Genomic DNA, 25,136 nt, shown 5'->3' on the forward strand with positions numbered 1-25,136 from the left:
TTATGGAATCTTACGTATATTTTTATTTACCGTTTTACCTTTTGACTGCCCTAAATCCGTCCGTCCGTCCGTCCGTCTCTGTGCTGATAGGGTTTCCTGTCATTTCAAGCAATGATGCTGGAGCAGTAAATGCTTGAGGGAGGAAATGCCACCCAAAATATTTCCTTGTTAAATAAACATAAACTTGTTTTCCAGCCTCCTCAGCATAAATACACTGTTTAATGTGGTACTCAAATCCATTTCTTCTCCAGGCAACTCACAATGCAAATGCAATTATTAATATTCCCATTTCTACCTGAAATCAATAAAATCTTCCCTCCCTCTTCTTCCCGTCACCAGTCTCTCCCAGTATAGTGATGAAAACATGATGGATTCCTACAATTTGGCGATCTGCTTCGGTCCGACCTTGATGCCCATCCCGGATGGCCAGGATCCGGTAGCGTGCCAGGCGCACGTGAATGAGGTCATCAAGACCATCATCGTCCACAACGAAGTTATTTTCCCCAGTCAGCGGGAGCTGGACGGCCCAGTCTATGAGAAGTGCATGACTGGGGGGGAGGAGTACTGGTGAGTGAGAGGGAACCAGGAGCGTACGGATGTGGGGCGGGGGGGGGGGAGGGAGCCTAATGTGCACAGTTATGATCGCTAACTTGTTCAAGGATTTTATTAATAAAACAAACCTGACAACACACGAAGTCGACACATCGCTGGTTTTTATGGCCTGTTTGCCCGACAGCGACAGCCCCCACAGTGAACCGGGAACCATCGATGAGGCTGACAACGGAACAGAAACACACACCAGCGATGAAGGTCAGTGCATCAAATGAAGCTTCCTTTTCACACAGGGTGCTTATTTTACTGCTGTTTGTCTTCACTCACCGCTGTCACTCACAACATATACTTGTTTTTTTTCGTGTTTGACATCATGCTAGATGTCACCTTTTGCTACCCCCCAGTGGGGACTTTTTTTTTACCCTGCCTCACTGTCTTCCTCTAATGAGAGCAGCGACGTGACCTGTTGACCTCTCTGTCTGTGTGCACCAGCCAATGAGGGGGCAGGGGCGACCCCCGTCTTCCTCCGTACTGCAGCGCGCACACGTGGACGACTGCCCATAATGGGGTTATGTGATGAGGCGATGACATCATCGTCATAATCATTTACATGCTCCGACCTTCTGAAGCGGTGAACGAAGTCCGCGAGGTGTTTTTAGTCTTGTAAACAGTGCTGGCGTGCAACACTGCAGCGCTGATCGGCGTGTGTGTGTGGTGCTCCCCCCCCACCCCCCACCCTATGCTCTTTCTCTTTGTTCAGTTTTTAGTCAGTAATCCTCCCAGGACTTCATCCTTTGTGCTGTATTTCCCCAGCTCTCTGCACGCCTTTGAATGCAGAACTGGGCCAGCTATCAAAGCCTAAACACACACATGATGCACAGAAAAGCATCTGAAGTTGGTGTGGGTTTAGAGTCAGTGAGCAAGTGATGATGTCTCTACAGGCTGTTGCTAGCTCAGACTGTTCGTCTGTGGCAGCGTCGGTCATATAAAGTTCCAGGTTCTGCCCTTTAAGTGCTATAATCGGGTCTCATGACCCCTGTTGCCCGGTGAAATGCTCTGCAGACTAGAGAATTTCATTTTTATTTAAGACACCGCGATGATTTGTGTTATTGGGTATCTGAATGAGCTGACCTGGTTCTGAAACATCCTTCCAGAGGTTGAGCAGATCGAGGCCATTGCCAAATTCGACTACGTGGGCCGCACGCCCAGGGAGCTCTCTTTTAAGAAGGGAGCCTCTCTACTCCTGTATCACCGTGCGTCCGAGGACTGGTGGGAGGGACGCCACAACGGCGTGGACGGCCTGATCCCTCATCAGTACATCGTCGTCCAGGACCTGTGAGTAGCTGCAAATGCCTTCGGTCCGAGACTTTCAGACGAAGCTGATTGAGCGTTATGTGCCGTGCTGACCACCTGTTCCACCAGGGACGACGCCTTCTCCGACAACCTCAGCCAGAAGGCAGACAGCGAAGCGAGTAGCGGACCACTGCTCGATGAAAAGGGCTCCTTTAAAAATGATGCCCCCTCCCCATGTGAACACGCGCCTGAATTCAGTTTTGGAGGTGTCATGGGGAGGCGAGTACACTCAGAATTGTCTTTTCTTTTCTCCCATTGATAAACTTCTGTTCTTTCATCGTCCTGCTGCTTTGATCTAATCCCAACCCCAGGGTGAGGTTACGGTCCGACGGAGCCGCTGTCCCTCGACGACAGAGTGGCACGGAGACCCACAGCCCCACCAGAGTGACTGACACGCCGCCACGGGCCGCAGCTTGTCCCAGCAGCCCTCACAAGATGTCCCTCAGCAAGACCCGGATGGAAAGCCCAGAAAAGAGGCGCCTGGGTACCTTCGGCAGCGCAGGAAGCATCTACCCGGACAGAAAGGCCTATCCCGAGGGACATCCTCTCAGGCCAGTGACAGGGGCCACTCGCCACAGCAGCCTGGGAGACCACAAATCCCTGGAGGCCGAGGCTCTTGCTGAGGTATACATGAGAATTCCACGTCTGTGTGGTGGTTTGCTGCCCTCAGCACCAGAACCCAAACATCAGTCTGGAGCTAAAAAGGCAGATGAGGAACATTTTATGTTGACATTGGAGAGAAATGGTTGAGTTGTTAACTTTATCTGTTTTGTCTGATTTCTGCCAGGACATAGAGAAGACGATGTCCACGGCCCTTCACGAGCTGCGTGAGCTGGAGCGGCAGAACACCGTTAAACAGGCCCCCGACGTGGTTTTGGACACTCTCGAGCCCATGAAGAACCCCGTCAGTTCCGAGCCCGGCAGTCCGCTCCACACCATCATGATCCGGGACCCGGACGCGGCCATGCGCCGCAGCAACAGCTCCACCTCCGAGATGATGACCACCTTCAAACCGGCCCTTTCTGCCCGGGTGGCTGGTTCTCAGCTGCGGCCCCCTCCCATGAGACCGGTGCGTCCTCCGTCCGGCCAGCACCGATCCAGCAGCTCCAGCTCTTCGGGCGTCGGCAGCCCCGTGGTGACTCCGACTGACAAGATGTTCCCGAGTAACAGTACGGCCGGAGGTCCCAGCGTGAATACGTCCGGCGATGCTGGCGATAAGTCGGGCACCATGTAGCGAAGGCTCAAACTCTCCCCAGACGTCAGAGAATCGGGAGGAAGTGGCGGCTGATGTGCGGAAGGCAGACGCCGGCATTTTCACCCCCATTCTCCGACTGACTGGATTCACGCGATCAGGAAGCTCTAGAAAGCGAGCCGGCAGCGTGTTTCCATGGCGACGGCGGCTGCAGAGCCCGGTAGGATAAAGCTCGGCCCTCTCCGAAATTTGATTGATGTGTAGAAAACGCGCACAAAGACGTTTCCGTTTTACCTCACTTGCAACCGGCGGCAGAGGAAGCAATAGCCGCACAGATTTCAGTTTCCTAGCCAGCACACCCGGTCTGGTCCCTCCTGCCGACGGGTAGGAAACACCTCATCTGGACGGGCGTAAATTCAGGCTCATGCACCGTGACCGGGGGTCACTGGCCAACATACTTGAAGATAGCATTTTTTTCCCTGTCTTTACAGTTATAAAGAGGATATTTAGCAACGAAGCATCTTGGTGACAATGAATCTGCATGTTTGGTTTCGAGAAAATACCAGAAATGTTCTCAACATTTCAAGTGTGACAGAGGTGGAATGAGGACTTTTTGAAAAGAGCATCAAATTGCATTTTAGTTACAAGGTAAAAAGTATTATACTCCAGTCTGCCGGGAATTCTTGGCATGGATATATTAAAAGTCATTCTGGCATGTTGATGGCTTATGACGTTTCAGTTCAGGTCCTCCACATCACACACAGCTGAACTCTGGGCTGTTTCCTGACACTCTCTATAGAAGATGTACTGACAAATGTAGAAAACCGGTGGTAAACCTGTACATAGTAATATAGTATAGGTGGGTAATTTCTGTGTGTTTATCTTGGATAGCCTAAAAAAAGAGGGGAGAAAAAGCTCGTAGTGGGGATCTCCATCTTACGAAGATCTTCGTCGCTTCGGAAAAGTGCAAATGTTATAACTGGCTGTGAAAACAAGGGACTTTAAATCTTGTATTGTCTGTTTGTGTTGTAGACAGATGGCAAAACTGAGAAAATGTCTGTAATGTTTATCACACCTCAGCATTTTGCAAGCATTTGGTCAAAATATTAGCATATACTTCTTCATTTTGTCATTATTTTATTCATTTTTGGTGGTTTTCATCTTTAAAATGTGACAGGCAGAGGAGCTTGAGGTGCTGTGGGGATAAATTACAGGTACCTCTTGTTCCCCCAAAGAGTTCCCTGCATTTCTGCGCTGTAATCTCTCATTCCTATTCTGGGGCAGTTAAACAATGGCTGTGGTGCCTTGTCTTGGTAAAATTGCACAAATCAAATCAATAATGAGGGTTTTTTTTGTTTATATTTGTCTTAGGAAACTGGCCTCATCATTGACAGGGAATGTGAAGCCACTTGTTGCAGTTGCTTAAATAAAAATGGTAAAACAAACAAAAAAAAGCATGTGACTGGGCTTTAGTAACTATTTCTGGATTCTGGTGGATTCCACAGTAAGACATGCTGTGACTTTGAAAAGGAAAAGTCTTTTTACAACCAGATCGGTTATTTATCAGTCATTGATTGATGTTCCGAATGCGACTGACTGGAAATTTCCCGCAGTACACGCGCGCCCTCTGCTGGCAGCCACCTACCATTGCTTCCCACCGTGCGTGATTGTGCGTGATCCTTAAACTCATCGTCCTATCGATTTGTGTGGCCTGGTCCACCTGCTGAAAACATATAAATATAACGAAACAACATCATACTTTCTTGGGGGGGAAATGAAGAGAGCACATTTTAAAAAGTTAAAACAATCGTTATATTTAACTAGACTGTTGTTTTTGCTTTATTTATAGACAGTTGTTTAAGTGAAGCAGAACATGTTTGTGCCTTTGGAGCACGACTTCGATTTTTATTGGACTTTTATATTTACTTTTTTAAGCTTTGAATTGTTTGCTGTAGTTATTCTAAACCTTTTTGACCATTCTTTTCTGTTCCTTCATGTCATATAAGGACATTCCTGTCATCGATTAAACTGAATATATATGACTTTTATCCCTTTCTTTTTTTTTGGTTATATCCTGTGTGAATTGCCTGTGCTGTGGTTGAGCCGTGAATTATTCGCTCCCCCCTTTTTCCTTCCCTCTCGGAGCCCAGTGTGATGCTCCTAAATGGACGTTTTCTTTTCTCGAATGTGCGATAAAGTTCTATCTCGACTGACCTTTAGAGCCCAAAACATGCGTGACGGCCATGTTCTGGACCTCTGGGGTGTCACTTCCTGTATCGGTTGTCCGATGAGGCTGTTTGTTTGTCTGACTGGTTGAACCCATGTGATGTAATGTGCCCAACTCCACTGATTGGATGTCCAAACTTCCTGCATCCAAATAAAACCATCAATGTTCTGTGAGCTGAAGCAGTGAGTGAGTTTTTTTTAAACAGTGTAAAAAAAACAACCCTCTAAATAGTCATGTTATATTAAGCTGTAACTGAGATTTTATTCATGTTTAACGTGTAGAATTTGGCAAACTTTCTCCATGTGACACATTCTGGTTTGCGGTGTTCGGTCGCAGGACAGAATTTTAGCCTAAAGAAGTTCCTCGGCTGTTCTCCAGAAGAACCACAGAGACCAGCAGCAGCCACAAAAAGCTTCCTGCCAGCTCTGATGTTTCCCGTGTTGATGTCTTCACTCTGTACAGGAAGTCCCTCAAACGCTGACATCCTGTTTGTGTTCCTCCTGATGTCCATTCTGCGTGCCTGCGGTTGGAGTCGCTGCAGCGCGGCGCTCGAGAAATTGAAGCGACTCAGCTGAACTCGATAACATTGATCTCGGCGTGAAACGGTGCTCCTGCTGTCAGCACAGTGCAAAGAAAACATCACATGTGTGCAGTGTGAGCTGCATGGCCATGATAACAACCCTCTAACATACTCAAATTATCTCCTTGAACTCTACGAATGTAAATTACAACCGCATGTGGCCTGTTTGTAGTTACTTGAGTGGCCACAGGATGGAGGGACCTCAGCAAACAGTGTTTGACTTGTGTAGTTGCCACATAGATTTCTTAAGCAATTGTGTGCTGTCATAAGGCCAATAAAGGGAGGCTGAGATGATTAAATCTCCATCTGAAATTAGATTTCTGCCCAACATTAGCTTGACAGGGCCAATTCAAAGATGCAACTATGTTATTTATATGTATTTATCCGTTGCTTTTCCCTCACAACAGAGAGTAAATGTAATACAGCAAGTAAATAACATTGACAAACTCTGGCTTCAGAAGACGCTTAAAAAGACGCCGCAGAATTAAGCTCAAGACCGCCCCCTTGTGGTCAGATAGTGGGGTCTTAAACCCAATCCTGCAACGACAAATCCAGCCGGGTTTTCTGTCCCATCATGTAGAGCCCCGCTTTCACCTGGGACCAGATACCAGGTGGTCGTCTTTGTTTTTGAAGATGCACTTTTCAACCTGATTTAAAAAACTATCCTTATTGTTATTTTCTTTTTCTATGGTCTTTCGGAATGCACCCCGACTCTTCACTGTTTGACACTTGGATTCCAGCCCAGGCTTATCTATCTTGAGTTTTCATGGTGTTTCTTCAGGAGTTCCCTTTCCTCCCAGTCTAAAAACAACCATATTAGGCTGATTGGAGTCTTCCATAATAACCGTAGCTGCTATGCACTGCTATGTGTTCTGGAGGACTAAACAATAACCCCAGATAAAACAAACAGGGGAAAAAAATCCCTGATACTGGCAGGTAGAATAAAACAAATCTAAAGTTTCTTTCTTTGGCAAGAATCTGATTTATGCCTTTAGAATGAGGGTTGCTTCATCACAGAAAAAGACGTTCCAGCTGGTTTGAAATAAGCCCTGCTGGCCATAATTTGACTCAAAGTGCTGCAAAATGCGGACGGCTTCTCGCATGAACCTCTCACCCGATGCTCTCAGCCGGGCTTCATCAAAGTAATTAATGCTGAAGCATTTACCCTCTTGAGTTAAAGCCCCTGGAGAGCACACGGGAGAGCTGTGGATCATTCAATTTCCTGATCAGAATAACAATGATGGTTAATGTGTTTCATGCAGTTGCATACTATTTTATTTTATAACCCTAAACCTCATCCTCAATGAGAAAGTAAACTTGCATGACAGCAACATATTTCATCATATGTTATTTATATGTTTAGTCTTTCAAAAATTCCATATAGATTCCACATGCAAACAAAAAGAAAGTACATTTCTGAACTGTGTTTTTTTTTAAATATATGAACTAAATATTTAGGCAGCAAGGCATCAAATCTTTCTTTACATAATATATGAATTAATTAAATCACTTTACGTTTGGCCATTTCAGGAGATTACAAACGTAATTTGCTACAGTGATTCCTTAAATACATTAGCTTTAGCACCAAAGGGCCGTTAATGTCTACGTATGTCTGTGATGTCGACGTCTTTTGTGATATTGGTCCAGCACACGTCGTCCTCCTGAGAGGACAAGAGTCGCCTCTCCGAGCATAAACAGATGATTCGATTATCAGACTGTCAAGGTTACAGCGGATGACGGAATCCGGTGACATTTCCAAGGGCTAGATCTGCTCTGCAAGCATAGCGGAGCAGGTCAGTGCATATAGAGCAGATAGAATGAGCCCAAAGCCTCGGGGCAGGCGCGGCTGCTGCCTGTTTTCATCACTCCTGCAGGTTTTTAAACAAGTCAGATTCTCAGATTCTCAGATTTCGCAGATTTCGCAGCATAAAACATGACGGGTCGTGTAGAAAACCTCTGCAGATTGACAATAAACACATGCACGACAACAGCAGCAGCAGCACAGTTGCTGTTCACCATTTATGTTTTACTGTGGCATGTTGGGAGGCTCTTTGACAGTCAGGAGGGAAGTTGGAACTGTGGCTGTTGAAGAGCAGGATGCTGAGGCGAGATGGTGCACTTCCCCGCTAATGAGTCCGCATCGCTAGATGTTGATGAATACAAGTACCGGTAGTAGCTCAATCATCCTGAATATTCATGGCAAATAAATGATACATAATCAAGCCAAAGACAGGTGCTGTTCAATAACATTAGTACGTATTCAGAAGAGGACGGCTTCAAACCGCAAGCTAGAAAAAGGGAACAGTGGCAATATCGTGTGAACTACAACAGTGTAGGCTAAATGACAGCTTTGTTGACCACCAGGTTGATAAAGCTGAAGCACAACAAACTTGTTTTTCATCCCTGTACACAACTCTGACCTTATTTCCTGCTTCTCTGCCCTCATTAAAACCCAGCACAGGTACGTTCCTGTGTGCTGGGCAACGCATGGCTTAATAACACAGCTCAGGGCCTCATTAGACTTCCTTCTACACGTGGAGAATGGATAACAATACAAGACTGTGCAGTCCTCCAGAATATATTTTTTCACCATCTGAGGGAGGCTGAGATGATGGGATGAGCATTCGAAATCAATTTATCCCGATCCTATAGGAAATGTGGGCTTCTCGCCTTAAAAAACATAAAATTTGAGCAGAGATGACGTTGGACTCAATTCGATGACTAAAGTTTACTAGTTGTGCTTTCAATATTTCTATTGTAATATAAAAACTCAACATACAAACTGACTTTTCCGACATCGTTTAGGTAAATAATTACAAACAAGAGAGCGACCCCGGGGCCCAGACTAAAACAGACCAGGCCCCGGGGTCATTACATTATCCTTGGAAATGGAGACGCTCGCATTCACTCTGTTTGTCATCTCCCTCATACCAGCGTGAAATCGCGGCTTGGATGAATTTACAGAAATTAAATATCACGCTCATTTTCCAGGCACATCAGAGAGTCTCAGGGGGAAACAGTTGGTCAAATTCCAGCTGGGATGATAAACTGCCGACAAGCTGACATGTGTTCTGAATGAGCATTTATTAGAAAGTTCTGATTGAATGTTCCCCTCTTTTTAAATGAGTGTGTGACGTATTTACTCCCCTGAAGAAACGAGCCATACTGACACTCTGCGAGCTCCTCTGACCGCTCGTCTGACACCATCAGTAATGAACTGTCTAAAAATATTTCCATGACGTCGTTCAAAGAGATGACAGCAGTTCCTGACACGCGGGCGACATTCTCGGTGACATTCGGCATGATAAATGCCAAACAAAAGCAGATTCATGCTTCCCTGCACTGGAAACCTTGTCACCAAATCATTTGGTATTCTATAGAGAGAATGTGCACAAAAGTCATTAATGCTTGACTAACATTGTCAAATTATGTTCCTGCCCAAATGCTTCGGGGGCTTGTATCCTCCAAACCAGCAGGAAAATCTAATTACAGCTCATAATGCCTGTGGATATTTGCCTGATTGGATAATCACCTTCCAGCACACATGACAGAGTTCAGGGCGAATCCATTTGCATGAAAATGTCCCCTTGTCTGCTAGAGAGAACACGGGGATGTAAAGACCCGACCGCCTCCTTAAACATCACACGCATGCTTAGCACACACGTACAGTAAATGTCACGTTTACATTAGCAAGTGGACGCTTTGCTCATTGCCTTGGCTGGAAAATAGGTTGAATTAGCCTGCAAGCAGAGAAGGAAAAGAGCTGAAATCTTGGGTAAAACGTGCCAGTATGACAATAAAATATATATCTTAGTGAAATAAGGCTGGTCGGCTGGAACAGACCAGTGATGTAAAGGTGAAAATAGCTCATTCACCACTGGGAGCTTGACACTAGCTGTTAGGATCACTGTAGCACCTTAAAAGTGGGGAGTTTAAGAACTCACCCTCAATAGGGCGGCTTGAAAACAACCGTCAAACCCATATGAGGCTAACTCCACTATATTCTCGTTCTTATACCCTTGTCAATGAGGCTTACTTGTTCTATCTAGGCTTCAGATAGCAGAGGTAAGGCTGTCGCTGCAAAAGCCCCGTGGGTACGTCTGTTATTATGGAATACCCATTTTCCACTATCGGATTTCGATATGTGGTCACATTTAACAGAGCTTAAGCTGCGTGGCTTTGACACGGGTAATGAGATGAACACAAACATCTGAGAAAGTCTGCTTCATGCCAAGATTTTCTGCAAATGTTGAGCCAGAAATGATTATTTGGATTTTGCGTGCTCATAGATCTGAATATAAACAGGCTCAGATGGTCCAAGATGGATTTTTTAGTGAATTGGAAATGGTGGATGGAGGCAAAGGGGGAAAAAATATTTATGCAGAGATGAGAGATGATAATGAATGATGAAGATGAAGGCATGGGCTGCAATGGAGAAGCTAAAAGTTTATATTACGAGAGAAGAAGAGCAGACATGCAGCTTTTAGTAGACATAATAAGAAATACTTTAATAAACACTTTTGCAAAACACAGATATGTTTGGATCCGTTCTTCACTACTGCTAATAATAATCTAAAATATTGTGATGCACTTTTCCCCAAAAAAGGAGATATACAAGACATAAAAAATACATAAGATGCAGAAACAGCGACATACATTTCATTTCTTAATGGATAAAACATTGAAGAAAGAAAGGAGAAAGTGAATCGCTGTTGATAAATGGGCTAAACTTTAGCCTTTAGAGTCTAAAGGCTAAAAACGGTGATTTAAAAAACAGAACTGTTGTAACTGCTAAAACAAATGATTTGGAACAATAGCTTTCATTCATAAAGTAATGTTTGACGTGTAAAGCAACGCATGTCTGTTCGACAGAAAGCAGATGTTTAGTTGTATCAACAAGAAAAAACCAACTAATATAAATCTCAACTCGCTCTCAAAACCCTTTGATCCTTTACTTTGAAATTGCGTAACAGCGGAAGTCGCCGATGAAGCCGGAAGTTTCTCCCTGAGCGGGATTTTGGATTCAACATTAGAGATGTTTTAAAATTGTTTCTTTTCCACCCAGTTTTTGCTATTTACATTACAAACATGGCGTTTCAGATCGAGTGGGATCTACCGCCCCCCCTTGCATCTCTGAAAGTAGGTTATACATATATACATATGCCTGTATATGTTTTGAAAATGTACCTTTATGCAAACACGGCGGCTGCTAGCATACATACACACACATATTGTTGGGTTAAAACAGGTTTACAAAGCGTTAGACAGCAAAATAAAAATTGTTTGACATGCAGCTAATAACGAGTTTAAGTAATAATCGAATAAAATGTTACCTTCTCAGTTTTAGATGTACCGTAAGGGTGTAATGTAGCAATCTGGGGCACGAAAAGAAGCACCGTTATTGTTTGTCTTAATTTATGAATGGCATATATAATTCTGTATTAGGGTAAATATGCACGGGCGTATGTAGCTTTTATTATTTAGGGGTTTTATCAGCTCAGTTTTTTGTTTTCCTCTTGTCTTTTCCAGAATGTTGAAAATCTGCTTCGGTGCCCGATTTGCTTCGACTTTCTGAACATAACGATGATGACCAAATGTTCTCACAACTGTAAGTTGAGCTTAATTGAGGTAGTTATGTCAATCTTTGGGGAAGGAGAGCAGCTAATTTGAGATTTAGTAGGTCCGAATATTTGATGTTGGTCTGCGGCTGGAAAACCTGATTTAAAACTGCAGAATCTATCATTGACCTGCATCTAATTGTGTTTTAAAACATGCAAGAAATGACATAGCGAGATTATCTTGCTTTGTTATTATTTAGTAGTAGTTTTGTGCAGCTAATTTAATGCAGTTAATGTATATTTATATTGTTTCACTGTAACTAAATCATCTTTATTTTTGTACAGTTTGTTCTTTGTGCATTAGAAAATTCTTTTCCTACAAGTTGCTGTGTCCAGTTTGCAATACAGTAAGTATGTACAGGTTGTTTTACTTTTAAAAGAATAGACATTAATAATTCAGAACTGCAAACAAAAGCATTTGTTAACAAAAGAGATGAGCTTTGTCGTGCTTCTCTCTGTCTTTTCAGCAAGCAACCGACCAAGATCTTAGAAATAACCGCTTGTTGGATGACTTGGTGACTAGCTTTCAACTTGCAAGGTAATTTAAGTAAGCATATTCTTTTGCACAGCACTTTCAGTTGAGGCCGTTGACCTTTGCTATGTGTTTAAAATGAAGAGAGGCTTATGGGCAGGGGCTGAGCAATGACACGTGGGTGCTAGGGACATCTCATGGACGCCACGGGACACCTGCCAGATGCAAACAGTGTTTAGCTCTCAGTCACAAAGTTGACCCTAATTTCTTTGGTTGGATTTGAGGATGGAACTGTGACCCACCACCCTTCTGGTGGACGGATGTACAGCATCTGTAATAAACACTTGCTATGTCCAATTTTGCAGTTTAACTTGAGCCAGTAAAAATACCACTAAAAATACATTTTTACTATAATTTCCACTGATCCACTTCCATTTTAAAGACTTTCTGTAAATCGTCGGTGTCGCCTGGAGTCATTCAAAGTTTGATCCACTTTTCTTGTTGCGTTGCTGCTTTAGGCCTGACCTTTTTCAATCATCAGATGTGTCTGGTGACATTTATCGCGGTGCCAGAAACCGCTCCTTTCTTTTGCTGGTACTGTTGCCACCTGCTTCCTCCCACTGGTGGCAGAAATGACTGAAGAGGATATTTGGGCTCTCACAGTGGCCTTTAAGGGTCTGTCTGTAAACTAACCTTTGTCATCGTCTGGGCATCAGTGGGCAGACTGACAGAAAACCGTTTTTCATTTCGTGTTTGGGATGACCAGCGTATTTGTCAGTGAGGATGCGTCACGCTTTCATCAATCACTTCAGTGTTATCAACACCGTGAAAGCTTTCCTGTCTAACCGCAGATGTTCTGATTGCCATCACTATGAGGGGCTCGGCCCTCTGGTTTTTAATTTCCTGTTGTCTCGTTGAGCATCTAAAACATGGAATTCCCTGACTTTGTCATGACATTTTACACTTTTCAGAATAGACTAACAAAAACTACTTGGTCAAATTCAGTTATCTGCCTTCTCTGACTGGAACAATAAATAAAATTTATTTTTGGGCCTGTGTAAATGTCTCCCTTGGGGACGAGGACAAACAAAAGATCGGCCCATATGGCTTCTATCTGCTTTACGGTTTGCAGATTGCTCCTTTAATTGTGCCTTTGGCCCATTTCTCAGGGTGAAACTGTGCGTAAAATACAGCGGTAGGTTGTTTCTGGCTGGGGGTGCAATTCACCGTCATTACACAGAAGTCCTGAACCTTTTGCAAATCATTAACTGTTTTCCCGTCCCATTTTTGTCTTATCGCAGTAACAGCAACGCTGTCATCTCCATCTGGAGTTCTTTCACGTTTTTTGGAGCTGGGGCAGCATTAGCCTGAATTATGTAAATATATTTTCTTAGGTACGCTCACGAATGATGGCTTCCTCCAGTCAAACACCAGTTCAGCCTCTTTTTTAGGGGATTTGTCCTAACTAGATAGGGGACGGCCCACACATAAGCGGACTGCGTCTGGGATTGGATATAATTTCCCACTTTTTGTAATTAGACACGAATCACATAAATCGATTGTTGTTTTTTGTTTTTAAAGCCCTTCAGATTAAACAATGTTCTGCAGCATGTTCAGAGAAAGGGACGCCTGTGGGGGGGTCATCAAGCATAAACAAGTTTAAATATAGAAAGGAGAACATAACACACCTCATTAATTCCATTTTACTGCCCGGCAGTTTATTTGCTGTCCACATCTTAGCCCAAGACTGTAGCCACAGTGTCTAATCTTTTTTTTTGGTTAAGCAGGAAAGAAGCTAACAGTTTGGGTGAATCTGAAATGGTTTTACTCACTGTGCCGCTTTACTCTTTTTTTTTTTTTTTCCCTTGGGTTTTTTTTAATTTAAATTTTACTTTAGAAGCTGTCATTTGATTTTACGCTCAGTCTGTAACCTACAAGATGTTCTGGTCTTTTCAGTTGGAACAAATTTTTCTGAGCAAGTACTTTTTCTTTTTCTCCTCCTGTAGGCAGCAACTGTTGAAAGTAACATTCGAATCCCCTCCGATTTCCCCAAAGAGCCCTGCTTCAGCCGTCAAATGCAGAACTCCCAGGCAGAAAGGGCAGGCGTGTAAGAGCTCGTTTCTGAGCAACTACTTCCAGAAGAAGCCAAAAACCTCTCCCAGTAAAGAACTCTGGGCGCCCAGCTCCATCTCTCTGCCTGCGGAGGAAACAGAAACTGGTGGCATCCGCCGTTCCAATGAGGTCGACCTCCATTCATCATCCACGCCGCTGGTGGTGAAGGAAGAACCGATGGATGTGGAGGAGGAAAATCTCCAGCTTCTGAAATCAGTCAAGCAGGAGAGCACAGCCTGGCCCAGTCACACTTCTGCTCTGGAGGCTGCTCATTCCTCATCACCACCGATTGACATAAAGCCCATAATCAAAGGTGACGCTTTGCTGTCACCTTCTGTGACTCACTGTGCTGCTTTCTGAGGAACCAGCTTGTTAAGCTCTGCTAGTACACATTTGCTAGTGACATGTCTCCTTTCTCATCCTACCTCTCTGAAACATGTCTCTCTCTCACCTGAGCCGCAGCAAAGACATAAATCTGGTGCAGCAAGCTTTGACGAAGAGTCCGACACTGAAACAGGCTTTTATGTGTCTTTTGCAGTGGAGTGCCCTGTGTGCTCTGTGAGTGTGCCACAGCACTTTATTAACAAGCATCTGGACACGTGTCTCACTAGAGGGGAGAAGAAAGAGAGTTTGAGGAGGTAAAGCACCCACTCAATCCTTTTTACTCTTGTTTGCACAGAGGCCCCGAGATCCTCGAGAAAGTGAGAACAGAAGAGAGCGGTAATGTGTCAGCGACGGAAGCTGTTGGGACGGAACTCACTGCTCCCGCTCATCGTCAGTTTCTTCAGCACGGCGTTGAATTTCTCCCAGATTCTTGTATAGTTAGTGCTGTCAGACTGCCGTGATTTTTCTCTCTCATTTACTTAGCACAAATATGACCGACCCGTCATTGTCGATAAGGAAATGTTTTGCCAGTATACGGTCTCATGTATTGCCCAATAGGCTGGTCTCATTAGAGGTGTGGGTCTTTACTAATCTTACAAAGGTTACTGCGGAGCCAAGAGGAGTCCACCTCTGTCAGGTAAAATGACTCTTTCCACATCTGCCGTAGTTCCCTTGGCAAGAGCAAGCGTCCGATGGCGAAGCTGGTGTACAACCTGCTGTCTATGTCGGAGCTGAAGAGGAGGCTGAAGGAGTGCCATCTCTCATCACAGGGCTCCCGAGATCAGCTGGTCAAAAGGCACCAGACTTTTGTGCACATATACAACGCCGAGTGTGATTCCCTGAATCCAAAATCAGGTAATCCACAGGCCTTGCTGCGTTCTAAACGTTTGGTCTATTTTAAAAACAGAGAATGTTTAAAGAGTAAGTGAAATCTGATATTTAAAGGTGTTATTTATCTGAGCTGCGATGACATCATAAACAGTGATGTACTCCTTGCTCTCTGGATTTCCTGCTCTCCTCACGCGTTCACTTTGCTGAACGCTGTTGAGCACTTGCACGTAATGTTTCAGTCACTTTCCTGTAGCAAAGTCACCCGTGCCATGTGTGCATTGTGTATGTGCCACCTTTGCCTAACCTAGTGGTGTTTCCTCTCTCCCAACAGCTGAAGATATTGCCAAAGAGGTGGAGGCCAGCGAGAAGATCAGGCATCGGCTGCAGGGAAAAGTCCAACCTGTATGTGTGAAGCAGCATGAATTGTTTGTGTCTGGGCCTCCAAGTATTGTTTTGATGAAAGGCAGTTCACCATTTTGGCAAATGGAGCCTGCAAACAGAGGAAGCGAAGGCAGTGACAGGAAGTCCAGTTAGTGTGTGTGGCACTGGGAAGAAAAGAGAGCTTTTGGTTAAAAGAAAAGGTGGAAGAATTATTGTAAGAGGAAAGCAGTGCTTGTTTGAGCTGCAGGATCCAGGATGTTTTCATATGTTGCCACTTTCATGCAAATCATGACTAGTTTTATTCATTTATTTGCCATTTACATTCAATTACAGGCCATGATGTTCTCCAAAAATCAGTCTGAGAGGGAGATTGATGAGCTGCATTCAAATTACAGTAAGTGACTATTTTCTGAGACGGCAGATGCTGCGCGTTGCCAAGGCGATCCCTGAAATCAATGCTAACAAGTCAGTGCATCTCAGTGCAACTTTCCATTGCATGAAACAGATTTAACCAGCTCCTGTTAAACCTTGTTTCTTTTTTTTTTCTTCTAATATTCTTCTCATGTTCTCCACTGTTTATCAAATGTTGGACAAATATTCCGTACTTGTCTTGGCCCAACACTTGTGTGTACAGGACCAGGGCAGGAAATAAAGACATCCCATTCAATCAGTTTCAGGGTCTCAGTTTCAGATGAGGCAGGAAGAATCTAGAACGATCATTTTTATTCTCTTTCAACAGCCATTGCAAAAACAATTTCTTCCCGACAGCACAAGACAGAGACTAGAGTTCACAGTAGGATGTCTAAAGTATGAAATCCATTCATTTTATGGGAATGTTGTCTTCTGGTTGTCTTCCAAACAACCAGATTATTTCAGACAGATATATTCACTTTATATTTACATCAAATTTACATACCATTATATTAACAGACATTTTTTTACTCCCTGTCGGTGGAAATCGAGTGAATAATGCAGCAGGTTTGTGAGTTTGAATGTAAGTTTCTGTTTGAGTGTCTAAAGGTTTTATTATATAAGCTAAAGGGCCTTGCTGAAATGGGCTGAGGTCTGGATGTGGTCTGTGGTTTTATTGTGTCGTCGGGGGTCAAAAACAGCCGCTTGGATTATCTGAACTTGTTTGCATGAGATGAAAAGCTTCTTGGAAATGACACTGATGAACAAACTTAGCGGTGGCTGAAATATGGATGTGACTCACAGCAGGTGGGGGTCTATAAATAGCAGCGCCGCTGTGATAACCCCTTGATTTATCAGAGAAGGATGCGGATGACTCACTCTGCCATCTTCGGGAGTAGCGAGTGAGCAGACGGGAAGGTGAAAACGCTCCTGCGTACTGTCCAAATGTCCTTTGTGTTTATACGTTAGCGGGTGATCATTCAGGCCACATCGTCAAAGCCCACGACTGACGGCAGGGAAAAACCTGGCAAGCCTCCAAGGAAATATCCTCTCCGATGAATTTCTCTACTACCATCATTTAAAAAAAAAAAAAAAGAAGCTGTGCTGTAATTATAAGGCCCTGATTAAATTACCTTATACCCTGTAAACCAGCAGCTATTACACAGATAAATGATGTTCAGCGGTGTAAATTCTTTTTATAGTGGCTCAGTTAGAAAAAGAAAGTAACCTGCAAATGATAAAACAGTAGATTTGGTCTGACTGAACATTTGATGGACTTTAAGGGGAATTGAGACGCACAAACTTCCCATTCTGATTGACAGATAAGGAAAAAAGGCTTTTCCCCGGCCCGTTAGTCATGCTCATATCTACTCAGAGATGCTTCTAACAGGCAGAGGAATCAAAGCTCTGCGCTGGAATAGAAGCTCCTTGGGAACCTTTTTCACAGAGAAATTAATGTTCGGCTGATTGACACTTACCCCCCCCCCCCCCCCATCCCTCTTATCTTTAACAAAGTTTTCCTACAATATTGGAAGAGGTCGTCTGAGGTTTTCTTACCTTTTTTGGTGCGTGTTTGAATTTAATTTCACGCATTTCAGCCCATTTGGTGTGTGTAGCCAGCTGTGCGGCCCCCGCCATGAACAACTGCACGTTGCATTGTGCTAATCAATTTTGCATTGACTTCAGTGAAAGCTGCTGCTCGCCTCTGATGCATCAGGACATTTAAATTTCGGACTCCCCCCCCCCCCCCAACATGTGTGTCTGCCTGCAGGGAAGAAGAACAGCAGCGAATTTTCCCGCCTTATTGCCCAGGTCCGGGGTCGCAGAGAGACCAACAAGCCGGCTCGGAACACACGGGAAGATGCTGTGAAAGAAGAGAACTCGGCAGAGGCGCACGCTGCAGGTACCTTATAAGAATACCTCATATTTCATCTGACAGCTGTTACAGTTTTCCATTCCTGTGGCTCTCCAACCTGCTCCTTTAAATTCAACCATCTGCCCATCTCCCGCTTGAATCATACATTATATATGAAGGGAGGGGAAGAGCTGCGTCACGCAGCGGGTACAGCTGTCGTCCGATGTGTTTGTCTGCGAGAGACAGCACGTCAGACACTGACAGGATCTCTGTCAGAGGCCCAAGAACAGATGTCAGCGCAGTAGCAGCGTTGCCGCTCTAACACTGTTGCATTTACGCTGATTCCTTGGCAGAGACACCCGGGGTGGAGGGATCGTTATCCAGACTGTTTTAAGAAGTGAACCGTGTTAAGTCTCAGATGTGGCTGGACCAAAGAGAAAATAAATGATGTAAGGAGGGATTTCCTCCTGACGCACCGACCCTTCTGCTCCAGGCCTGGTTGGATCGGGACAGTAACGGATCATTAGCTGTGCAAAAGCGATCCTGCGTATACCCGGAAAGCAAGTCATTCCAGTGTGTAACCGAGCAGGAATCAGAATATGACAGCCGACACAAAGGCAGCTCCTAAATCTGCCACTGTTCCGATGGATCCAGACTATCGTTGCTCATTTCTCAGATCAGGATTACAATCATCAGACAAACGGGACAATCGGTCATTTCCCTCTCCACCACTTAGCAATAATAGATTCCTCACAATCTTGCGTTGGAATGTTTGGAAGTTGGTATAATTTCCCACTTTTGATGTGCCCAGAAAGAGAATAAATGCTGTTGTTGTGTCTCGGTGCAGCTTTGGTCCCAGACTCCAGTTGATCACACTGGGACAGGATCTACCCTCTAAAGTGTCGTCTGCTGTGGGGTAATCTCCCACACATACACCCAGAACAGACGGTTGAGCCTTCCACGGCTCGTCCAAGGACTTTTCCTTCAGATTAAGGGACGACTGGCTCCAGCCTCCCTCGACAGATCCGTCCGTTCAATAAAAATGGTTAAAGAGGCTTCTGCCGCTTTGTTAAGATGTTTGTTTGCCTCCGAGCCTCATTATTCGTCATTATCGATGAAGCTTAAATTGTTTTCCAGACTCTGTTTACATGCGTACACTGTGCTAATTAGAAGTGAGACGTGGTGAGAAACATAACTGTGGTGGTTAAAAATTGGGATTGATGGATGAAATGGCGCCGTTCCTTTTCCATCCATCCAGGGAGATGATGTGTTTGTGCCTGCCTGCAGGGATAAGTCACACCATCCTGGCAGTAATGCTGTTAGCATCTGTAGCTGGTGGACTGGACGGTCGTGCTGTGATGATGGGATACTGTTTCCATGGTACCAGCAGAGTCCTGTAAAGACTGACCACAGGACGCCTTGTCCTTGCATCAGGGACAACCTTTCAACATACAGGGGTGTTCATGTGAGCAGGTTCATTCAGAAACGACAAGCTAACGAGGCTTGAATTTAGATCGCCCCCCCCCAACACGCACACAAAATCTTTCACTTTTGGACTGTTTTCTCCTTACGGTGACCAACATCACCATCTTCATTAGGGCTCGGCCAGTTTTGATTGATATGTCTCGTCTCCAGATAAAGTTGAGCCGACCCAATGCCGCTTACCCATTAAGGTGGAAGACAGAGGAACTGACGAGGATCCATCTGCTACAAGTAATGAATGGCCCCCCAGTCCCACCAGCAGCGACGTATCCATCAGCAGGTGAGTCCTCTGGAGGAACAACTTTGGTGCCGATGGTCGTAGAGACGGAGCAGCAGCTGTAGTCTGGGGCGTTGCTAATTCCCCCTTTAGCAACAATAAAGTTTTACCTGTAATCCTTCAGAATTATCTGTTGATTGAGCCTTCATATATGAATCGGAGCATTTGGTTCTGGTTCAGTTCTGCTGGTTTGTTTAGAAACACGCCATTGCTGCTGGATGCAAACCTGTAAGCCCGGTTCTGCTGGTTCTACCCACAATCTGACCCTAAAAACTCGATGAAAGCCTTAAAAATGTGTATCATTTGAGCTGATCACGAATGAAAAGCTGCGACATAATGAGATCATGTTGTGATCAAAGCATCACTCATGAATCAGGTCTCATACGAGGTCGCTACGCCTCCAGCTACCAAACCGCACATAAACATTGACGTCTTAATGGACTGTGGACCTCGCCCAAGCCTCCTACAGGCGTCCTCTCATGGCCGTAACGCTTGCTGCATATTCATCAGTTTTCCAAGCGCTCGTACGCGTTGATGCTCGGATTCAGACGATCCCGTCACATGTGACCCTGCTGTTCTGCTGCGGACGACGTCTCACTCTTTCTCTCCGTTGCAGTTCCCTTTCAGACATCTTTGGTCCAGAGCCTGCTGCAAACCTTGAGTAAGTGTTTCTCCTTTCATTGCTGCCGTCGGGAAAAGCGATGTTGTTTTGTGGGGTTTTAATTTGCAGCCTGTTCTCTATCTTCGCCCACGTTTGGAAGCAGGTGTTCGCCGCAGATTTTAATGAGAAAACCTTCATAAACGTGCGCAGAGCCTGATTTGCATTTAGGTTCTCGCCCTCTTCTGTACATCACGAACGTTTTCGGAGGCACTCCTGTCAGTCTCAGGCGGTGGAATTCTAATAAGCTCCACTAGGATTTAAAACCAAAGAACTCTGGTGTCTTTGTGTACGCCAGCTTGTCATTGCTTTTATTTTGAAAGGTCCTAGTAAATGTGATGGTGACTCACTGATAAGGATTCTACAGCCTGTTAATCCGCCTCTCCCTGTTCTGGTCCCCGACTGGGTAATGGTGCGGTTTCAGGCAGAAGCCTTACTGACCTCTGAAAGGATGAGGGGGCTGGCGCGCCACGTGGGCCCCTCGGTGCTCCGCTTCCTGCTGTTCTGGGTGAGGACGTGACTCCATACCGCCACTGTGATGAGGGCCGCGATAAGGTCAAATACAGTCGAAGAAACGCACCATCTGACTTGTAAAATCCTTCCCGTCCTAAGTTAGACTCGAGTTCACGTCATAATCTGTTTCCCTGCTTTGATCCCGGTCAGATGGAGCTCATTGAGCAGGGTTGTGGGTCCTCTCGGCTCATTTCCAGGCTCCCCTGTGATGCTTTTCCTCTCCTGTTCTTGGGAAATGCGGACGCCTCACTCATCAAGTTACTGGTGTCAACAGTTTGTTTAAAAAACCATTGGACGCTCTCTCTTACATCGATGTCCCTCAGCCCTCGCAGTCTGTTTGTAGACGTTAACACTCCTGAGGATCGTATCGCCACAATCTATATTGCCGTACGTCAGTGATAAATACAAAGTCCAGCGATAGTGGAGCTCCCATTACGTCTGTGAACAGTGGCCCCTTCACAGAACCTTTTAACATCTCGTGTTTGCTCCTTCATCATCTGCATCACGTGATGGGACAGTTCACATCCCTCTGTTTCTTTAGAGACAGCGCGCAGACAACTGAATTAAGCTAGAAGTTTCAGTTGGAGGCGACGTGCCGAAGCTTCCATTTGGGATCATGAATTATGCAGTGAATTCCATAGATCCGCTCCAAGGACATTAAGAAAGCCGTGCGTGCTGCCATGTCCCAGACAGCAGAAACAAATGCAAATAAACAGCATTTAACTTTGAGCTCACTTGTTCAGCCTCGACATGTCTGACCTTGAGCCAAAGACAATAAATTCTGAATCTCTGGGGTTTGTCCAGACTCAGGAAATGACATTGAACGGCACTGAAACGGAGAATTAGGGTCGTAAAATCAGTAAATTCTAAACCTTATCAGTATTTTCATCAGATGTGCTGTGAAAGGATGAAGTGCTCGGTTTATTTTAGGAACAGCTGAACGTCCATCAGAGCTTTGACTGTCGAACTGGGGCCGTGCGGTTCCAACAACTGAAAGGCAGATTCCTGATGAAAATAAACGTTCCGGTTGTCCGCGGACATCATCTCCCCTCCAAATAATCAGCAAAAATCAACAGCCCTCCACCTTTGTGAGGACACGTTTATGGCCGGTCCCTGTAAATCTGTCCACGTAGAAGACTGTTGTCTTCCTTCTAAACCCAGAAGCCCAGCGGGCTGTTTCTGGACCCGTCCCAGATGAAGACCCTGGACCCTCTCCCCGTGGTGACTGATTAACTGTCCTTGACCAGTTCACGCCACCGGTCGGCCTGTAGTTCAGCTCTTGAGCGGCGCCGCAGGGTCCATCAGGTGGCAGAACCAAGAAACACCGATGTGTCCATAAACCACCAGGGGAATCAGCTGGTTTTAAATCACTAGACTCTCATCAAAATTTAATATCTTATAGTTTATTTTCAGCCACTTTGATGTGAAAGGAGCCAGCACATCAATATTTAATAATCCTGTAATTTAAAGATCTGCTTCTGGAAATCAATTTTCTCTGACTGTCGCAGCTCCATATTTTCCGCTTCACCTCCTCTTTCCAAAATTCATTGCAATGAGCTGTCAGCATGTCAGAAGGTATAAGTTGTTAGTTTGAAGTGGGATTTATTAAATGAAGAGGCTGGTATTGGGCGCGTTGCCTCAGCACCACGGCGTGGGCTAACGCATGATTAGACGAGATGAAGTCGATGGGAGACGAACACGCCTTCAATGGCCTGATTAAACAATTACAATAGCAGAACTTTTCTGTTGACCTGAAGCGGAGCTGCGTCTGAGTCACAGGCTGGGAAAACTGGCAACATCGTTTTTTGTGTTATCACACCAAATATTTCCCAGAGACTGTTGTAGCTACTGTAGCATGAGATTAATTAATCCAGTGTGAGTGCCTGATGTCAAACTGCTCGTTTATCACCATCTATCTAAACTATGCGTGAGCTTTTTGTCCCATTTTTTTAGATTTCCCCATTTCAACAACAATAACAGAGATGCAAACATATGGAGTATTGCTAATTAGCTTAGCACAGGTACTAGTAGTGACCCGGAACCATTAGCCTTCCCTCAGGTTGGATCAAATAAACTTTATGAAAACAGGAAATAGTCGTCATGGTTACTCCAGAATTGAAAACATTCCAGTATGCACTAAGCGGTTCCAAATCCTAAAATTCAAGAACGGTCTGGCCAAAGTCCTGCCTAATATGGTAAAACATAAAGACAAATAAAACATAAATGTTCCGGTGACTGTCGCCATCAACAAGCCTGCTCTTTTATTTTACTGCCAGTCTTTGTACTAGGCTAATTAGCAGCACGGTCACCATAGCGATAAGGGCCCAGCTTTTAATCGGTCTCGCTAAGTGGATTTCCATCTTCTCTTCATGTGTATGCGGGGGCTTCTCTCGTTTCCTCCCGCAGCCCATAACCACAGCCCCAGATTAAATTATATCAAACCTCGGTGTGGGTGTGACCGGTGATGTCCAGTGATGCGCTGGCGATGACTGTTGACACCCGTCCTGACTCTGTTGGCACCCACACGGTCGACAGAAGTTGTTCTTTCATGCCTGCGGTTGTTCTGTGCTGTAGTCATGATGTAACCTGCAGGTCAGAGCTGCTGTTTTCACTCCCTGCTCCTCTCAAGTCTGATAAAAGCACCACAGCGGTTCCCTGGTGCGCGAGGAATAGTTTTTTGAAATGTTTTTTTTCTTTAACTCGCCACTTTAAGGTTGCCTTGGTGTCACGGTTAAACACGTGTCCTCCATATGTGCTGTTTTATTAGTCCGGCACTTCAGGTCTCACATTAAGAAAACCAATAAACACGTCTGAAATGATGTCATGCAGAGAGACGACGAGGACCGCCGTCCACAAACGAAGATCACGCTCCAGAAAAGAGGACGCGGACGCGTCGCCCGTCCCTGGGAAACGACGCCGTAAAACGTAACGGCCAGAGATCCCCGATTCCAGCACCCTTGAAGCGCTTTTCAGTGTTAGCCAAGATTTCCTTTGACTTTAAAAGCAGGCTCACTCCTGTATTAATAAACGCAGCAATTATCTTTTCTCCCTGTTTTCAGCCTGTTTTTACAGGTTTTTATATGTCTGTTACCTTTGTAACTGAAAGCATTTTTGTACTATTTTCAGTTTTATTTTCAGTATTACTGAAATAAATATCCCACATTCACAGCATTTGGTTGTGCCGTTTCATTGTGTGCACGTTTGTGTAATTGTTCCAAACGCTGCAGCTCGTGCGCTGTAGCAGGACCGAGCACAGCAACACGACCCCAGGCTGGTGTTTCCAGATGTTGCTGTTCAAGCTCTCTTAAAAAAGACAGCAACGTAGAGGATCATAGACGGAGGCTCGTCAAGCTCCCTTCGAAATCAGCGACGTCCAGCGGCGCCATCAGCTCAGGACAGGAAGAGGCAGGAGACCCTGGAGGAACCCTCTCCTGTCTGCAGCAGGTTGGCCACGGGAGAGTTGCAGCCGCACGGCGTCGCAAACATCTGTATTTGAATACGTTTCTTTAGTAATTGAATCCAAAGCGGGTGCCGATCACCGCCCAGGCTGATGATGGAAACTGGAGATTTGGACCGGCGCGTCTGGAGTCAGCAAAAAGATGCTCGGCAATTGTTTCTCCTCTGACGGAGCTGCTATCACCCCTCCTCCGGCTGTTTCTCCCTGGTGTCATTAGCACGTCTGTATCTTCAGCCGCACGAGAGGCCCGAACGAGACCTGACTGGGCCCTCGACGGGTGGAGTGCTGAAGAGTAAACTGGCTCTAATGACAGCTCAGGGTTGGGGTGAGGGTTAAAGTCATTTCTGGACTCTCCTTTAATCCAAGGCTGTCTCACCGGTGGTGATTAAGGGCTCCTCGTCCTTTCAGCACCAAGTGTAACAGTGTTACTAAATCTTAAGTTCGGCTCTGAGGGCTGCTGCTCTTCAGCCTCACATCTCCAGGTTTTCCAGGTTTTCCAGGCTTTCTTATCGACGCAGGAGCTGCACGTCGGACATGTGGCCTTGCGGCAGGGAATCTTCTGCTTCCACATTCATAGCAGACGGGTCACAATCCCGAAAATGAGCTCTGGAAACCGGATCCAGTTGATTTCTCAGGCGATCCTGCCTGTCAGAGAGGATCGACTGGGACTTTCCTGTGAGACAACGTACGTCCTTTTATTTATTGGCCCGACTCTCAAGAGCTTAATCTAATCAATCACCCGCAGGTAATCACACTGGAAAGTGAGATGAGTAAAGGGAGC

At 45.2% G+C, this 25,136-nt stretch overlaps 2 protein-coding genes across 4 annotated transcripts in view; both read left to right on the forward strand.

Annotated features, from left to right (window-relative positions):
- The window catches only part of srgap3 (SLIT-ROBO Rho GTPase activating protein 3), a 30,935-nt gene extending 25,432 nt beyond the window's left edge, over positions 1–5,503 (forward strand). For both annotated transcript variants that reach the window (XM_057029757.1, XM_057029758.1), the window contains exons 17-22: positions 340–567; positions 737–810; positions 1,707–1,887; positions 1,975–2,124; positions 2,217–2,529; positions 2,693–5,503. In XM_057029757.1, coding sequence (XP_056885737.1) covers positions 340–567; positions 737–810; positions 1,707–1,887; positions 1,975–2,124; positions 2,217–2,529; positions 2,693–3,139 — 1,393 coding nt within the window. In that variant the 3' untranslated portion in view covers positions 3,140–5,503. The remainder of the gene's footprint in view (positions 1–339; positions 568–736; positions 811–1,706; positions 1,888–1,974; positions 2,125–2,216; positions 2,530–2,692) is intronic.
- Positions 5,504–10,868: 5,365 nt separating this feature from the next.
- rad18 (RAD18 E3 ubiquitin protein ligase) lies at positions 10,869–24,069 on the forward strand. Of its 2 annotated transcripts, XM_057030628.1 has the most exons (14): positions 10,869–11,043; positions 11,434–11,512; positions 11,808–11,869; positions 11,990–12,060; positions 14,001–14,419; positions 14,645–14,744; positions 15,158–15,345; positions 15,653–15,723; positions 16,036–16,096; positions 17,885–18,016; positions 19,604–19,730; positions 20,344–20,388; positions 20,810–20,893; positions 23,728–23,866. In XM_057030628.1, the coding sequence occupies exons 1-13, from the start codon at positions 10,993–10,995 to the stop codon at positions 20,823–20,825; spliced, it is 1,422 nt and encodes a 473-aa protein (XP_056886608.1). In that variant the 5' UTR covers positions 10,869–10,992; the 3' UTR covers positions 20,826–20,893; positions 23,728–23,866. The 2 variants fall into 2 exon arrangements, with proteins under 2 accessions (XP_056886608.1, XP_056886607.1); XM_057030627.1 differs by lacking the exon at positions 20,810–20,893 and having other exon boundaries at positions 10,871–11,043; positions 23,728–24,069.
- Positions 24,070–25,136: the final 1,067 nt, after the last annotated feature.

Source organism: Takifugu flavidus, chromosome 4 (assembly GCF_003711565.1).
Source record: "Takifugu flavidus isolate HTHZ2018 chromosome 4, ASM371156v2, whole genome shotgun sequence".
Lineage (NCBI taxonomy): Eukaryota > Metazoa > Chordata > Actinopteri > Tetraodontiformes > Tetraodontidae > Takifugu > Takifugu flavidus.

Bases quoted from the DNA above. Each gene is read 5' to 3' on its own strand.
- rad18 (XM_057030627.1), top strand. From the start codon at position 10,993: ATGGCGTTTCAGATCGAGTGGGATCTACCGCCCCCCCTTGCATCTCTG. The intron at 14,420-14,644 runs GTGACGCTTTGC...TGTCTTTTGCAG, and splicing joins CATAAAGCCCATAATCAAAG to TGGAGTGCCCTGTGTGCTCT. The intron at 14,745-15,157 runs GTAAAGCACCCA...CATCTGCCGTAG, and splicing joins AAGAAAGAGAGTTTGAGGAG to TTCCCTTGGCAAGAGCAAGC.